We start from the raw sequence: 17,866 nt of genomic DNA on the forward strand, positions 1-17,866 counted from the left end.
GTGACAATCTCACTCCTCGTGTTACAGCAAAGTCCGTGATTATTAGAAGCCTGAAGTTAAAGTTTTTTCCTTTAAAAGGGCAGAGACCATTCCAGGAATGTGGTTTGTTTTTTTTTTTTTCTTTCAGTAAGGGAACTCAATTATGGATTTTTTTTTTTTTTTCAAATCTGTCATCTTGTACAAACACTCCTGATTTTCCTCACCTTGTAAAATTCAGTTCCACATCTTCCTATGGCTGACAGCTCAAGGCACAAGTATTTCAGAAAGCTGCAAGGACCAGGAGGTCTTGCAATGACTCACAAGTGCTACATAGCAATCCCTTCCTGCTGTGGTCACTCTTGCGGTCAGAGCCAAGCTGGGTGGGCAGCTGGGTCCCAAGCCCCAGGATGACCCACAGACCTGACCACAGCTGCCCCTTCTGCCTTGCTTCCTTCCCGGCCATGACCGAGGTGGCTCAGTAGTCCTTGAGCCAGCACGGTCTCGCTGCCAGTGCCTTGCCTGAATAAAAAAGCAGCATTTGTATTCTGGTAAGCTCCAAGCAGCCCAACAGCCACAAATTGGCACTTCTTCTCCCCTAGACTTCTGACCCACTTATTTCCAGGGTTTGCTTTCACGGCCTGTATGTTATCTGCTGTCTCAGGGTATGGTTGGAACATGGGAAGGATTTAGCCGTTTGCAGTAGGCTGCCTAATAGTTTATCTGCTGTGGCACTAAAGGGACGATAAAGACGACTCAGTTAAAAATAGTTTTACAGTTCCTTAAAATTTTGTGGTCTGAATAAACCATGAAAAGTGCTGCATAAACTATAATAAAACTGGGTAAAGGCACCTTTTCTTTTATAGGTGAGAACAATGGCTTTTTTAGTTTTGCTGGAGCACTAGCATATTTATCCACTTGGACTTGTTTGTATCACGTTAAAGGCTGGAGAGTGCTCAGTTGCAGGTAACTGGACCAAACAGTCATATTTCTTCAGAAAATGTTAGAAGAAGAGTATATGTATACAAATGCATTAGTGTTTCTGTTTCTAAAAGAAAAGTTTATAGGTTGCTTGCAGATTATAAGACTGATGTTTTTCAACACATCACGTCCTAGGGTTTGAGGACAGAAAGAAATGTCCAGATGATCTAGTCTGCTGTTCTACATAGCATACACTGCAGGGCTTTCCTGAATAGAGTCTTTAAATCAGGCAGTGAATCTCTTAGACTGCCATCTAATCTCATGGACAGTACTGCTGGTGAAAAAGAAGACATCACAGTGCTTGATTAATTGTTCCGCTGCAAATGTCACCAGCTTTGGCTTCCACCCAGAAGGGTCTGTAATGTCTTCTTCACCGACACCAAGAGGCTGGAGAGAGCATTCTGTAGGTGGGTATGTACGGAGGCAGTTCGTTTGATCTAAATCTGGGGACAAACTGTCCTGTCTTTTCCTTCAGTTCCCCGCCACTTGTTCCTGTAACCAGTTTTGTGTTGGCACTGCTTATGTGGCCATGGGGTGAACCAGTTCAGGGACCTGGTGCAGATGAAAACCTTAAACAAATAAATGGAAAAAGGGAGGTTAGCTGTCAACCGGAGCAGCTCCCTGAACTGGCTCACAGCATAATAAAGTTACCAGTGCCAGGAGAATGGTCTGATGACTAAACAGAGTGAACTCCTGTGGTCTGTCAGTAAGGCATGTTATTTAGACCTTTAGTCATCTCATGTCTCTTCTCTAAATCCTTTTCAACTTCTTTTGAACTGCTGATTTCAGATACTGCTCATTCTAGTACGGGAATGCACTAAAGCCAAGTACGATTTTTTGTCCTGTCCTCTGTTTTTTCTGTTCGTCTGTCTGAGGTTTGCATTGGCAGTCCCAGGGATTTAAGCATCACTGGAGTTTATGTTCAGTAAACCACCACTGTGAGCACCTGTGTTCTGTCCTACAAATGCTGTCCCAATTATTAGTCAAAATGCATAGCAGTGTACAAGGTGTTTTCTTATTAAACATTATACCACAGTTTAACTTCTAACAACTAAATAGCCTTAAAAACCAAAGCAAAACTAATACAAGAGGATCTATTTTCTATACATCCGTGTTGATGGACATTACTGTGTCACACAAATGTTTGGTATCATTTTTTACTAGTTATTACATTGCATAGGTAGTTTTCAACTGGATAAATGGATGGCTGAGGACTGACATCAGGTTGGCAGGCTTAAAGTTCCCAAATTACCCCATTTTTTTTAACCACTGTCTTCAAACACAGTTTATGTTTTTCCCAGTGCTTTGGAGCTTCCCCAGGGTTCTGAGACTTTCTGAGAAGGCTGCATTAGTAATTACACAGGCTCAGAAAGACACTAGATGTAAATTGGCCAGACCTGATTAAAAAAAATACTTGTTGCTCATCTTTTTTGGATTAGTCTCAGAAGGGAAATTGTTCATTATTCTCGACAGACCTGCAGAGCAAAATTTTTATAGTTTTACTGAACTAATAAGCCTCCAACTTACATCTAGTAATGAATCAATATAATTTTTCACATTGCTCCTAATAAAATCAAATAATTTCATTTTTAATCATGCTGACTACTACTTCCTTTGTATTCTTTTTCCTTACCTTATTGAATTTGTATAATGTAATTAGTACAGCATTTGGAATTTATAGCTTTTTATTTATACAGGTTGTGATAGCCTTCTCTTTCCCTATTAGAGTTTATATCTATGACTTTTTAATAGCAGCTATGTGGATCCTGTCCTGGGATGTACTGGATAACTGTAGCTCCCGCTGATCTCAATAAAAGGTGCTGTCACTGTAGGATGTACATGACAATTTAGCAAAAACAGTTCTCTCTTTTACATTCAGGACTTTAAATTTACATTTATTTGCTGAAACTGTAACCTAGGATTTAGAAATATAGTATTTTTAAAGGTAAGTTTCTTGATATGCAGTTAGTGGGAATTTTTACTATAATGTTACTTTGTGTTTTGACTATCTAATCTCATTCTATTGTGGTGCATGTCCAAAGAATATCTAGAGGATATACCAAAGCAGTATTTTCTCAGATCTTTCCTAGCACTGTTTTGACACATCTGAAAGTTGCTTCTTCCTTATATTCAGTTATTTATGTCATTCCTAACCTCCATTTACAGAGTCACCTAAGAACATTGCTGATGTGCATTTTGGAGTGCTACATGTGTGGCACACAGCTCATTCCTTTGCTCTGACCTGGACTTGCACTCACTGGACTTGGTATTTGCTTTTTTTTGAGGCCCTGCTTCCAATACATTCTTCCGATATGTATGAATTGGTGCGGAAATCAGAGGGACAACATGGAAACTCAGCTGTGGTAAAGGCATGTGGCCAGGTAAGAGTGTCATCAGTGACAACTTAGCTCCTAGACGCTGCACACTTTGCCTCCCCACCCCACGAACTTATGGTGTGTGGAGGCTGATACTGTCTGGATAAATAATAAACACTTAACATTACAAGTAATAGGTTGTAGTAGCTTTTCTCTTACTTTGTATTCATCAGGTTACTCCTCAAGAGAAGGCCCTACTGTAGCTTTTGGTTATAATTCCCTCACTGTAACCCATACAGTTGTCCTCACCGTTTTTCCCTTGATAGTCTCTTAAGTAGCTCAATGTTCTTCCCGTATTTTCATTTGCAGAATTAGATTACAGAAAATTAGAGGAAGAAATGCAGCTTTAAATTAGCATCCTTAGACAATGTGAGATTACTTTTAACCTTAGTTTTTATAGCCGCAAATGGGAATAAAATAGTTGCTGGCTGAAATCAGCAAGTCATTCCCTTTATATGGAATAACAGAATATGTAGTTCTGAATAACTTGGTTTAAATCAAGCAAGAAAGTCTTCCTGAGGTCAGAGTGGCTCTCTTCTGTAATAGCAGTTGCCTAATACTGAATGTTTTCCGCAAGATGAAGTGTGTATCATGCAGACATTTCACAAACAGAGAAAGGCAGAACACAGGACAATCATTTCAGAACTATAAACTCCTCCATGTCTCCCACCTTTTTCCAAAGATACTGTGTCCTTATGAAACTTCTTGTGTTTTCCTTCTGACCAGCTAGGAAACATATTTCATCATTCTTCGTTACAGAGATGCTCTCATTCTACAGCAATTTTCATCTTTCCTAAGGCGATGTATTGGCCTGCAGTTTTGCTTTCCAGCTATTATCTTCCTTAACTGAACCTTTATTTTTTCTAAATCTTCTGCAACAGCTGCTGCATGTGTACTTCTAATAAGTCCGATGTTGGATTCAGTGATTTACCTACTTTGTGAACTCGTTTAGCTCTTACATTTTCACCTCTTTTGTATGAAAAGGCTTCTGGCTGAGGCACATGGTTCTGTCTGTGTATACACATGGCATATCTGAATCTGTGGTATCTAGGTACACAGGAATTGCCACACCATCTCAGCTAACTGCTTTGCTCAGTCTTTTATCTTCTCTGATCATGACTGACAGTGGGTACATCAAAGTAAACTGTAAGAATCTCTGTAAAGCCCACAGAGCATCTGAGGACTGTGCCATAAACCCATTTCTAAGTATGTGGCAAAGCATTTTGCTTATGCGTTCAATAAGGAATTGTACGCTGTAAGTGTACTACGTAAAAGTATTATGCTTTGCTGATTTCCTTTCTCTAAGGAAAGGTCACTAGAAGAAATGTATTGTGAATGTTCTTCTGGTTTACATACGTGGAGAAACCTACACAGTGCTGGTGTACCTACACAGCAGCTACACTCTACCAGTACTGTATAAATAGAATTGCACTCCTCTTTCTGCTCAGCTTCACTTGGGTCAGGCTTTGTAAAAAAACTTGCAGCTCTTCCAATATATTATATTTTTCCCCTTGAAATGAAAAATAATTTGCTCTGTGATTTTTGGAGAATGTTTTTATTATTTTGATAAGAAAATGTTCTTTTCCATGGTTATTTTGTATATAAAAGATTTAGAAACAGATTTTTTTAGTTTTGTGAAAGCCTTAGTCTTTTCCTCAGGGTTTCTCCTCTTTATTGTTACTTTATGAATTTAATGTTTTTGATTGTTATATTTTAGAAGATTTTTAATCTGCTTGTTGTGTGCTTTCAATCAAATTTCATGAATTTAATAGAGTAATCTTGAGATTTTTTACTTGTCCAGCTAAAACCTGCTGCCTACATTAGCTTTATGGGACCAGGCAAATTCATATGCATATATAGGTGCATCTACTTAATTCCTCTTTTGTTAAAACTTTCTTTCCCACCATTATTTTTAGTTTCTTTTTCTGAAATTCTCTCCAGCTGTACACGGATTGATAGTTACACTAGGGTAACTAGCTATGTAACACTAGGATAGTTACCTCTGGGTAGGGGTGGGCAAATTTTGGTGAATTGCATTGCTGAAAAATGCATTTCACAGGGAGCTTTAGGTATGTGAAAACAGAGACATAAGTAAAACTGACAGTGCCTGCAACTGTTTTAGGTTAAACCAAAAGGCCTGGGGATATCAACTGCGAACCGGAGTTTCCCTTAGCTGCCTGTATTGAACGGAATAGAAAACTTGTCTCAGATAGGGGAGCTCAGAATACAGCTTCTCTTTGCCTGATCTAAGCAGAAATTTGTATGAGCCCTTGCAGGTGAGTGCCCAGCCCAGGTTGCTAATGGGTGTCTGCAGTCTTACTGATCCACTTTAAAGGGCTGGAAGGACAAGTTCAGCTGCTTTTTTTGTGAAAACTCTAAGCAGGGTCACTGTACCTCTGTGCAGAGCATAGGTCCTGCATGATCATGAGATGCTTTCTAGCCCAATGCAGATGGGGAAAGTCTAGTGTTGGGGAACCGCCTAGCAAACGGCTGAAGTGCCAGAGGTCATCACGCAACACAAGTACAGCACTGGAACTGGTCCTGTCTCAGCAGAGAGAGAAGCGGGGCATGTGTGCTCCCCCCTGCACGAGACCTCTATTAGGAGGCACAACCTATTACAATGGCAAGAAGGTCTCCTCAGTCGCTGGAATGGATGGGGCAGGGATAAGAAGGCTGAATGGACTTGCATAAGCAGTACCTAGGATCTTTGTTGATGTTGGTTTTGACAATGTGAGCATCCATTTCCCAGATATCCCTCCTCTCTCAGCATGTGGGGAGCAAATACAGATTTCAAGCCAGAATAAAGAGCACTGAGTCATGTTTACTAAGTATGTACTTATTTTTAGAAATAAAATCAGAATTGCACATTTCATAAGTACGAGTGCACACATAGGCATATAGTTCTTAGCATAATTCAGTCATCCCAGCACACTGTAAGTGAGTATGACCACCAAGAGGGCATCATGATCATCTTGGGTGGTCCAGATCATGCATTCCAGTTTGCTCCAATAGGTAGAAACATCCATAGGGATGAGGAAACATGTTTCATCTCCCTTGCTGCCCCTGCCCCTGTCTTGCTGTCCCTTGCTGGAGCAAGGACACGGTAACATTAGTTTTCATACAACCCTTCATTCTCAGCATCCTGTACTTTTTTTTTTTTTTCTGGAGGAAGAGAAGTCTTCCCCACCATTGCCAGCTGATAGAGAATAATTTTTAATTCATCAGCTACTATTTAGATCAGGTAGATTTGAAATGGCTGTCCCCTTGTAACTTACCAGTTCTTTCTATCTTTTCTAGGTGACAAAAAAAAAAAATCTCCTTTCCATAAATAGAAGCTCCCTGATGATCTCTAAATTATTCTTTTCCTAACAGAGTCTGTGGTATGGCAACATGGCCAAGAGGTTTGGGGCTTTGGCAGTGAATGTGAAGGATGGAAAGAAAGCATAGGAAGATAATAGAAATATTGACCAGTAGCCTCTGTGATGGGCAAAAAAGTGGTGCTTTTTTTCCCAGATCAGAAGAAGTAGTAACATACTCAGTTCTTTCCTTGTCAAGACCTTTTCTTGGATGCAGGTGTCTCCTCAGGTTTCCTATGAGAAAAAACAAAGCTCCTGGGAGGCAGAAAAGGCTTATACAAGTGCAACCCTCACATGAACTTTTTGTCTTCTTGGACAGTTAAATATCAGAGAGAGAGAGGTGAAACACAGAGAAGAAGAGAGGAAGAAAAAGGGAAGGGAAAGGAAGGGAAGGGACTCATGCAAATACTGAGACTGGCCAGATATACATTTGACACTTTATTTCCATAAAGAAATACTAAGAAATTTCAGAAAGAAGGGCATGTGAAGAAATGCTAAGAACTGCAGACAGTCCATACAATGTATTCCAGCAAAGGCAAGGGGAACAGGCACATATCGGTCATTCAGTCCTATTGCAAACAAATCGCTCTGTCAGTACTTAGACTTGAGGCAGCTTTGTTTGCACATGGCTGGGATGCCGGCTATCATTTCCTAATGGCATTTAAATAATCCTTTATTTATTGGGTGTTTTGGTTGCAATATACATTGGGACATTCATGCGATGGAAAAGAGAATGGGGCACAACTTTGTATTGCAATGTGTTAGCAGAGACTCTAAGTCCGTATAAAGTACTAACAAATAGACATCTGCGTGTACAATAGCACCATCGACTCCCACATCCACAGGGTTGTGTGGCGGGAGTGCGTTTGGCATCCTTGGTTTTCCTTCCACCCTTGTGCGGAGTAAGCTCCAGAGACGGCAGGTACACCTTCTGCCTGCCCATACTGGCCCTGCAGAGCAGCAGCATCTGGAGCACGCATTGTGGTTAGGAACTCCAGACGAAATGCTGATCTGCAGTTCTCAGCTACAGAGGCAGGTAAATGAATGGCAGGGAGATGGTAAGAAAGACCAGAGTCAGGTCTCGAGATCTGATGTTTCTCCCTTTTGAGTGCATAGGGATTTTTTATTTTCCAAAGAGGATTTAGGCTTTTTTTTTCTCTAAAATGCCTCAGTTTTGCCATGGTGCAGAGCTCCTAGCAGTTGGGAGTTTAATTACTTTGCGCAGCGATTGCTGAGGGTATCAAGTGAGCCTTTGCCTGTGAAGAAAAGATGGCATCACCTCTGAAACATGTCAGGTGCCAGCTAGGAGAGTTGCACCTGAATTTCCATGCTCTGCTGACACCTGCACAATCATTGCAAGATCTGCAGATCAGCTGTGCAATTTCTTTCCCCTGTTGTGCCTGGCACTTGTATTTTTCCTTCTGAAAGGAGCGTGACCCCATTAGGCATCATACAGGGCTCAAGTATCAAAATGAGAGGCTGTTTAAGTATTTGGAACCTTTGGAAAAGCTGCTTTCAAAACTCCAGCTATGACTGACAGAAAGGGGTGTGTTTGCATCAGTCCAGAGAGAGCTGATCTGCCGGAGAAGAAGTAAGAAAGGAATGTTCCACGTAGCTGATCTGGAGTTGTTAACCTAATGGAATCTGCAAGCTAGTCATGTCTGAGCAAGAATTATAAGAAAGGGTATTCTGCTGTGTGCTGCATACAAGTACTTGCACTGACCAAAGAGCAGCAATGGGTGCTCCCTTCGTGTATCGAGCAAGTTGGTTCAGCATCTCTCTGCCAAGAATGAGTAGCTGCAAATAAAAATGCGGTGGAGTAATTCAATGCTCCTTTCTGCTGCCTGTCTGCCTTTTCTTTTAGAAATTATTTTCTCTTTACTGCCTGACCTTAACAGCTGTATAAGAGATGTAGCTGTATTCTGATAGCAGGTCAATACTTTTCTGGAGTTTATTTGAATTTTTTAAAGGTGCAGTGGTTTGTTCCTGCACCGAAAAGGCAACGCAGCTCTGCTGGTATTATCCACCTTCTTGACACCCACTCAGAAATGTCAAGTAAGATATGTGACAAGCTACCATTCTCCTTTTGCATTCATAATTATCTTTCTGTCATTTCTTTCCTAATCCATAGACTCTCAGTATACTTTCTTTTCCATTTTGCACACTGCAGGATGCAGATGGCAAGGTAGGGGGATATGACTTCTGTCATTCTTGCTGCTTTTTTACTAATATAGCTGAAAAGTCACTCTAAGACTAGTCTTGTGAAATAAAATGAAATTACTAGAAGCATGTGCTCAAAGAATGTGAAATGACTGCTTTCTAAATCGCAAAACCACTAAACCAGAACTCCTATCATTGTGTATATGTTGGCTTAAGGGGAGGTAAGGAAGATAAGACACTACATTTGCAGGTTATACTATAAAGTGTATCCAAAAAAGTATAAAGTATATCCAAAAATTTGTTTCTATAAGACATAGTAATACAGGACTATTGGAATCCCAGTTTATGGACTTATCAAGAGATGTGAACGACCAGGGAAAATGCCAGTTTTGACCATCAATGGGTATCACCTGGCTACACAGTTCCAGTGTATCTGAAGGCAAATTAGGATCAACTCTTTTTTGTGTTTTTCGTGAAATTCAGCTCTGCACATGGGAACGGTGCTTTATCCCATGGACTGCTACTTTGAAATTGCTTGAGCACATCAGGTTTTGATGCAGTTCAGGGCTGCATAGCCCTGCAGTTCTCACAGGCTTCATATACCAACACTGTAGCAATCCTTGATAGGTATGTTTTTAGCTATGCTATAGCTTAACATGTTTTGACTTAACCTGGAGGGTTTTCTAGTATGGAACATGCTGTCCAGCATGTCCCTCGGGTCCCTCTCGGATGATATGCACCACCCTGTGTAAGATGCTCCATATAACCTGAAGTTCACATGCCAGCTCCCCACCTGGGGAGATGTGCCAGCTGGTGGGCATTTGCTCACGGAGCCGAGGAGCGAGCCAGCAAGGCCTCCTGCAAGGGGTGGGATGGGTCTGCGGGCAGTGCGGGGCCGCTCTGACTTGGTGGTGCGTGAGTGAAATCTGCCAGCCAGAGCAGAAGGGCACGGTGACTCTCTCCTCGCCTCCGCCGAGGTGGTGCTGGGGCTGCATCGTGCTTCTCGAAGGCCAGGTAACAGAGCTCATCTGGGGAATCCAAGCAGGAAACGTAGATGGGCACCTACAAGGACAGAGTCAGAAAGCGCTGGTGAAACCATGAAGGCAGGAACAGGCGTGACTTTGTCCCCCGTCCTTTGGGAAGCATGCTGTAAAAAAGGGGTCATTCCTGGCACGGGAGGGAGAACCCTTACTGGCAGCGACTGTGGTGTTGCTTCGGCCCCTTCTCAACACGTGTGATACCCTCAGGGCACGGTAAGTTGACAGAGATGTGCAGTGCCCCTTTGCCAGGCAGTAGGGCTCAAGCAGGGAGCCCCCGAGAAGCTATGACGTGGTCCTTTCCAAAACCTGAGCAGCACCATCCCTCAGTGTCCTGTGCTAAAATCACAGGTTTGCAGTCAAAGAATGCTTTTTTTTAAATTGTGGGTTGTTTTTTTTTTTTTTTTCCTTGCCTCAGTTATCTCAGGCAAAATGGGAGCTTTTTAAGAAGTGCCAATATCTCAGTGTCTATAGCTACTTGGAACAACTGCTGGCTGTGTCTTTGGGATTCAGATGATACCAGTCAGCACTAGGGTTGCCAGCTGATGTGAACAGAAAGGTGGGACATTGCCTCTTTCTGTAGGTAGCAGGTCAAAGAACTCAGAATTGTGAGTCTTGTGACCTTGCCGGGGTGTCTGCTCAGCCTTGCACAAACAGAGCTTCAACCTGTGCAAAATGAAAACTGCCAATGCTGGAGTGGTATGTTTCTCCTGACATACATGTTCTCCCAAAGGCAGGTGCATGCTTCCTCTCCGGGGCCATCTCTGTGCACCTCGGCAATATTTCCAATACTCAGAGCAGCGTTAAAAGTCGAAAGATGGACAGCAGGGTCGGTCTGTTACGCACCTGGGCTCCTTGTTCTTCTCGCCCTGCCCAGGTTTTTGCAGTTGCCCATTCCTGAGATCTCGGGTTCCAGCTTCTGCCTTTTGTTCCCTGGCTGGCCGTCACTCTCCTCTTCGCAGCTTAGTTTCCTCTTTCTGTTGGAGTGTTCTTCCTTTTCCTGCGAAGAGCCTGGCAACCTTTCCATTCAATAGTATTGTTAGACAGGTAAAGCCATGATAAACATGAATCAATTCTCCTCTTAACCAAAGCTAGCTCATTTTACCTTCTCTCCCCAGACGAGCTCTTCGGGGGTTCGCTTTCTGGAGCGACTGGAGGCACCTGCAATGGAAACGTGGAAGCTAACAGGTGGCAAGGACCTACTTGCCCGATTGCTACCTTAGCTCTGAAAGGCAGATCCCAGGGATGGGTTTGCTCAGCTCAGCTGAGCCACTTCTGGTGGGATCATTGCACAAAGCGTGATGGCCAACCTGCATCAGCCTCGCTCTGCGCTTTTGCAGAGCTGCAGGCTGGTGGATGACCTTGCTTGTCCCGGTGGCAGCAGTCCCACCTCCTGAGGGGGAGGCTTTTGTTGTCACGCTGTTTCTGGACCTGACATACCTCTGCTGTTCCTGCTTCTGCCCCTGGTGCTGGCGACTCCTCAGCCGAAGCACCTGCAAGCCCAGCTGCTGCCTCCTCCTCCTCCTCCTCCTCCTCCTCCTCAAAGAGTTCTCCATGGTGCTCAATGAGGAACTCCACCAGCCGCGTCACCTGCACACAGCAAACCATTGCTTTCCACCTGGGTGGCCGAAGATGGGTCAAACAGCCTTTCCCACTCCTGACCCTTGCTTCTGTGCAGACAGCTGCAGCTGTGGGGCTGCTCTTCCTGGCAGCTCCCCCATGAGTGTTTGCTGAAGAGAGGAGGCAGCCTGGTACCTCTGAACAGCAAAGCTGGGGTGGGTCCGGAAGGCCGTAGCTGGCTGGTAAACACAGCGTACCTTGCCCGTCACCTGCACCAGGGCGTCCAGGGGGAGCGTGTGCTCCTCGGGTGGGCTGAGGAGGTTTGGCCCCACGCAGATGGCCAGGTTGCCGGCAGTCATCCTGCTGGTGGCCGCGTTCCTGCTGATGTTTTGCAGCAGGGCCAGCAAGCGCTTGAGCAGGAGGAGGTTGGCCTCGGGCAACTTGCCGGCCACCCTGAGGGAACGGGAACAGGAACGCAACGTTAATCAACTAGACGTTGTCAACACAGGCCTCCTGGGCTGATCTCACCCAAGGCCACCCGAGGGAAGGCTCCCTGGGCACGCCTGGTCTCCAGCAGAGGGACTGCCTTCGCTGAGATACGGCCACCTCCCTCCCTCCCTCCCTGCCCTTCTGGCAAGAGTCCCTTCATGGAGCAACCCCCAAGAGGTGGCTGGCCGCAGAAAAGACGGCTTTGTCAAGGACGCCTTCGTTTGCAGACAAGTCCCGCCCTCTGCCATTCCCCGTGGAGCAGGCAGGCTGCTCGCCACACGTACTCCTTCAGTCCTGCCAGCTTCTCCTGCCTGCTGGACTTCTGCAGGGCGCTCATCCACTCCTCGTAGAGCTCTGCCTCGAGGAGCTTGGAGGGGATCTTGCGGAGGAAGTCCTGCAACGCCAAGGGCTCCGCGTGAGTCTTGGACCACCGCCACTGGGAGCACAGGCAGCATCCCTGGCACTCCGGCAGATGAGCAGGCGGCTGGGTTTTGGCTCCTGCTCTCGCAGGTGCCCATTGGCACCGACAGAGCCGGGAGCTGCTGGGCTCCGGGTCAGCAGGGTTGACCTTCAGGACGACGGCCAGCAGGTGCGCAGGCTGGCTTTCGAGGCGGACCTCCGCTCCGCTGTCGAGGGCCTCCCTGAGCTCCTGGGAGGCCCGCTCGCTGGCCGCCAGCCGGAAGATCCCCTCCGTGGATGGCCCGTGCTCGTGCAGCAGAGCCAGCAGGTCCTGCAGGGGACAGAGGAGGAGAGCTGCTTGGCTGGAGACGGGCCCTGGGGCAGGCGAACCTTCCTCAGGGGCAGGAGCAAGTGTGGATGGCTCCACAGCTCTCACTGGGGCAGGGCAGGGCGAGGCGGAGGTGTGGCTGGAGGTGGGCGATGTGGGGAGGAGATGGCTTTGTCCCAGAGCCCCACACGGGGTCCCTCTGCTGGGGGCACCACCTCTTCGGAGGAGCCAGCGGGGTGGGGACCCCTGCCCAGGCTTGCTTACCTGGATGGTCTGGGGCAGCGTGCCGTCCTGGCTGCAGAGATCTGCCAGGGGCCGGCCAAAGAGAGCCCCCCCGCCTCCAGAGCCCGACGGCCCGGGCACCTCTGCAGCGGCCGAGGTCCCTCGCCGCGCAAAGGGCCAGGGCAGGCCCATCCTCCTCCCGCGGGTCCTGCCTGCTGCCAAGGAAAACCAAGCAAAAAACCCTGCGTGGAAAGGTGTCCTTTGGGAACGAGGGGCCCCGGGGGCTCAGCTCTCCCCTGCCGCAGAGCGGTGGGGACAGACGCGCCCTGCGGGAAGGGCAGCAGCAGCCCCAGTGCAGCACGAGTGCCCGCCTGCAAGAGGAGGAGAGAAGGGCCGTCCTGCCCCCGTCTTCTCCGAACTCACCAGCCACGTGGCCACGTCCACTTTCTCCTCCAGAGGGGACGGGTGGTGGCCGCTGCTCTGCACCAGCCTGCAAGACACGCGCTGCGCTCGCCGAGCAGCCCCGCTGCAGAAAGGGCCCCCGGCGAGCTGCATCGGCCCCTGGCCGTGTGTGAGAGGTGGGGAGGGCTGCGATTGCACCCCGAGCGATCCTCACCTCTGCCTGGCGCTCGACCAGCCTCTCCAGGCTGCTGGCGTGTAGCGTCGTCGCCTGGGCAAGGGGAGAAGAGCAGAAGGTGAGAAGCGGGGCACCTGATGCTGGGCCGGAGCAGCATCCGGGGGCAGAGCGGAGCCAGGAGGGACACTCACAGCATTGCGGCCGCTCAGCTCCTTCAGCAGGAGCTTGATGGAGGGCAGCTGGGTCACCCGGGCTCCCTCCACTCCTTCTGGCGGCCTGTGCATGGGGAAGGGGCAGAGACAGAGCCGCGTGAGACCCAAGCCGCCTTTTCTCTCTCCCGCCAGCCCGGGGAGCACTCCTGAGGTGCCCCGCAGCAGCCGGGTAGCGCCCGGCAGCGGGGCGGAGAGCAGCGGCAGTGGTGAGGACGGGGCTGGGCAGGTGTTGGCTGGACACGGCTGGGCGAAGCAGCTCCGCCAGCTCTGCCTGCTCAAGAGCGGCCCGCAGCCCTGGGGGCAGGGGAGTGGTGTGTCCGCCTCGTACGGCTACACCTGGAGCATCCCCCCGCGATGCGAGCACGGGCCCCCCGGGCTGCGCCGCCAGGCAGGGCTTACCCAAGGAGCGCGCTGACCCAGAGCTCCTTCAGCGCCCAGGAGCTGCAGAAAGAGAGGAGAAACAGCCTGAGCGCCTGCTGCTCCCCAGCCTGCGGGCAGAGGCGGGCACCGGCGCGGCCCTGCCCTGTGGGGACGGCCACAGAGGCGGGACGGAGCCCCGTGGGGCAGGACAGAGGTGCTGCCCAGCCCTGCCGGGGACCCGGCACCGAGACTCACCGGAAAGTGACGACGCAGGAGCCGCAGGGCCAGACGAGGACGAGGGACGTGGTGGGCTCGCCTTCCTCCTCGCCAGCGGCACCGCCGGCCGCCCCCTTCCTGCTGCTCAGCACCTGCAGCTGGCCCTGGCACAGCGCCGTCCCTGCAGGTTCTGTTGTCGCTTCCGGGGGCAGCGCCGGGTCAACACGGCATGGCATTGTGACCTCAACGGTGGCACCGGGAGGGGCACTGGGGGCTCTCCCCACGATGGCCACGTCTCTCTGGTATTGGGGAGCCCAGGCGTGGGCACAGCACTGCAGGCCTGGCCTCACCAGCGCTGAGCAGAGGGGAAGGGTCACCTCTCGCCAGTTGCCAGCAAGGCTTTGCCCAGTGCAGCCCAGGGTACCGCTGGCCGCCGGCTTTGGGCCAGGGCACCTTGCCGGCTCCTCGTCAACTTGGTGTCCACCAGGACCCCCAGGGCCGTTTCTGCCACGCTGCTTTCCAGCGGCTTGCCAAGGCGCTTTTGGTCACGAGTAGGTGCGGATGTGTCCCGGGATGCTTCGTGCCCGTCCCGGTGCCATCGCAGTCGGTCCCACCCTCTCTCTGCAGGTCTCCCGGTGCCAGTGCAGTGAGGGGGAGAAGGGCATCTTTCCTCCAGCCAAAGCAGTGGCCCAAGTGGAAGGGCTCTTTCTTGTTAGGGGACAGGGAGAAAGGGGATGGATGCGCTCTGGTGACAGTCAGGAGATGGCGTTTCCAGAGAACTCCACCTTTGCCTTTTTCCCTTAACTCCAACTTAGGCCTGCATTTACTCGTATGCAGGAAATGTGTGCAGTCATGCTTATTCTGAAGCCTAGATTTAAAATCCGCTTTAGCTTCAGTGGAAGTTAGGCGTGAACTTAAAGTAAGGTGCTTTTGTGAAAAGTAGATTCCAAAGAGTTCTTTGAATAGTATATGTTTATAAAGTATTAAGGTATGCGAGGGTATAAGAATGAATAACACAGAGTTATGCCGGAGCTGCAAAGCTGAGTATGGACTGAACTGACCTGGAAACCAGGCATGTTTTTATAGCAGGTGTTAGTTCTGGCCTTTTCCTGTAGAAAATATTGCTACCAGGAGAGGGAGGATATGTTGATATTAACCTAATAACATATCATGGTTTAACCCCAGCCATCAACTAAGCACCATGCAGCTGCTCACTCACTCCTCCCCACTCCCGGTGGGATGGGGAGGAGAACTGGAAAAAACTTGTGGATTGAGATAAGAACAGTTTAATAATAAAATATAATAACAATAATAAAAAAATACAGTAATAATAATGCTAGTAATGAAAAGGAATATAACATAAAGAGAGAGGAATAAAACCCAAGAAAAGACAAGTGATGTACAATGTAATTGCTCACCACCCACTGACCAACGCTCGAGCAGCAATCCGCCCCTCCTGGCCTACTGCCCCCAGTTTATACACTGAGCATGATGTTCATGTGGTGGAATATCCCTTTGGCTATTTCAGGTCAGCTGTCCTGGCCATGCTCCCTCCCAGCTTCTTGCACACCTGCTTGCTGGCAGAGCATGGGAAACTGCAAAATCCTTAACTTAGGATAAGCGCTACTTAGCAACAACTAAAACATCAGTGTGATATCAACATTATTCTCACACTAAATCCAAACCACACCACTGTACCAGCTATTAGGAAGAAAATTAACTCTATCCCACCTGAAACCAGGACAAAATGTAAGGTAGCCATGCCATTGTTAAGTGGTCTACATGTTAAGCATAAGAAAAATGTTCTGGAGACTGACTAGTATCGTGACTGTTGACTGATATCCTGTCTTACAATAAATATGTGCACAAACACTAATGAGCATCAAATGCATTAGGAATATGAGAACGGTGGTTCTGGGTCAGAGAAAGGGTCTGTGCTTTTTCTAGTGCTCTCCTTGGCACTGCCCAGCAGTCAGCTGGTATATTCATGGGCCTACCGACAACCTGCCCAGCCTCTGTTTTCTGGAGAGCTGATGACTACATATGTGAGAGACAGTAGACAAAACCTAGTTCTTCATATTCTTTCTATTGTTTTACTAGAGAATCTGAAGTTGTATATACCTTTTTTTGTTTATATTTACATCAGCACTTCAATGGTGCCAGACTAAATGGAAATTCTCTACCTGACTGCAGCAAAAGTTGGGCTGAGCCCTCAGATAGTAACCAGCCATTGGTTAACTTTGGTTTTGAAATACAGCAAACTGTGGTGCAATAGGAAATGGAGACAGCTAGGGACGTTAGTTGTGTTTTCTGGAAGGAGGTGGAAAATTTTCTAATGAAAATTTTTTGATACTGTTAGCATGGAAGTCATAAGAGTGGCACATGACAGCCAAGTATCTTCGTTCAGCTAAAGTAGTGGAGGATGCACTGGGTTTGTTGCTAAGTTAGAGCAATAGCAGCTACTGCTCTAGGCAAATGGTTTTTTAGAATTAGAAGCCATTACTGTCTGAAGCGACACATTTAGAAAATGACTCTACATGAATAATTAGCTCACACAGCAAAGCTGCAGCTACCTGATAGCACAATATTTTTCCCACTTTGGAAGTTTTTTTATTTATCAAAAACTTTCCAATGGTCATCACTGCTAGTTTATTCCCTGTATGACAAATAAGTAGTAAATGAAGGTGTTTTCATATATTGGAACAATCTGCATGTTTACATTTTCTACAGCTGTTGCAAAGATGTAATTGAAACCCTGAAGAGCTTTTGCTTTTTTTACTACTGAAAGCCACGCTAAACAGCTTTTTGCAAATTTCCAGTTTGGAGAACTGCAGAGTAATTATTCAAGTGTTTATGCAGAAGAAAAAAAATAATCTTCCTTTAGAGACAATATTTGCTGCAGATTTTAGTTCTCTCTTTTCTGTTTCGTCTGCCTTTTCTCCAGCTCAAAAATGTCTACTTCCTTAGAAATTGTTCTCATTCGATATGGTAGAATATCTTTGTGTAGTAGCTGAAAAGGAACTGGACCTGTCCTTTTTCAGTTGAATACTGCACTAAATTCTCATTTCCATAATGCAGGCTGCTTTCCTTTATTTATTAAAGAAAATTACCAAACTTTTTGTATTGCTCCCATACAGCCTCTAGGGACCGTGTATCAATCTGAATGTGTATGGCCCAGCATTACTTTTTGCAACTGAGCTAAAAATCTGTGCCAAATTGTATCATAACCCAGGAATGAAAATAATAGGGATGACTTACTTCACATATATTCCCTGCAAATTGTTATGACCAGCTGCAAGTAAATGTAAAAAATATAGGTAGTTCATATTTCTAATTTAATCTTTGACATCTCAGTAAGTCATTGTAATATTAAAATTATTCTCACTATACTTTCTGCATGAAAGACCAAAAGAATATATGTTTTTAATAGAATTTACGCAGGAAAGCATTGACAAAAAATACTAGAGTACTTTTAATGTTTGGTCCTACATCAAACATGCTGAGATGAGGCTTAAAAGCTCACCAGAGAATTCACATTTGCCTCAGTGTTCTTAGTAAAAGCTGTAATAATCTGTATCTTTTCAAAATGCTTTAAATGAAACACAACCTAATTCTCAG

At 46.9% G+C, this 17,866-nt stretch overlaps 1 protein-coding gene across 1 annotated transcript; it reads right to left on the reverse strand.

Annotated features, from left to right (window-relative positions):
• Nucleotides 1-9,673: 9,673 nt before the first annotated feature.
• LOC128141070 (T-cell activation Rho GTPase-activating protein-like) lies at nt 9,674-14,484 on the reverse strand. Its single transcript, XM_052785629.1, has 10 exons — nt 14,288-14,484; nt 13,652-13,736; nt 13,500-13,553; nt 12,503-12,664; nt 12,219-12,328; nt 11,703-11,898; nt 11,326-11,475; nt 10,991-11,046; nt 10,732-10,904; nt 9,674-9,876 (listed from the first exon to the last, which is right to left on the reverse strand). The coding sequence occupies exons 1-10, from the start codon at nt 14,482-14,484 to the stop codon at nt 9,674-9,676; spliced, it is 1,386 nt and encodes a 461-aa protein (XP_052641589.1).
• Between the last annotated feature and the right edge of the window lie 3,382 nt (nt 14,485-17,866).

The sequence above is a fragment of the Harpia harpyja genome, chromosome 4 (assembly GCF_026419915.1).
Source record: "Harpia harpyja isolate bHarHar1 chromosome 4, bHarHar1 primary haplotype, whole genome shotgun sequence".
Taxonomy (NCBI): Eukaryota; Metazoa; Chordata; class Aves; order Accipitriformes; family Accipitridae; genus Harpia; species Harpia harpyja.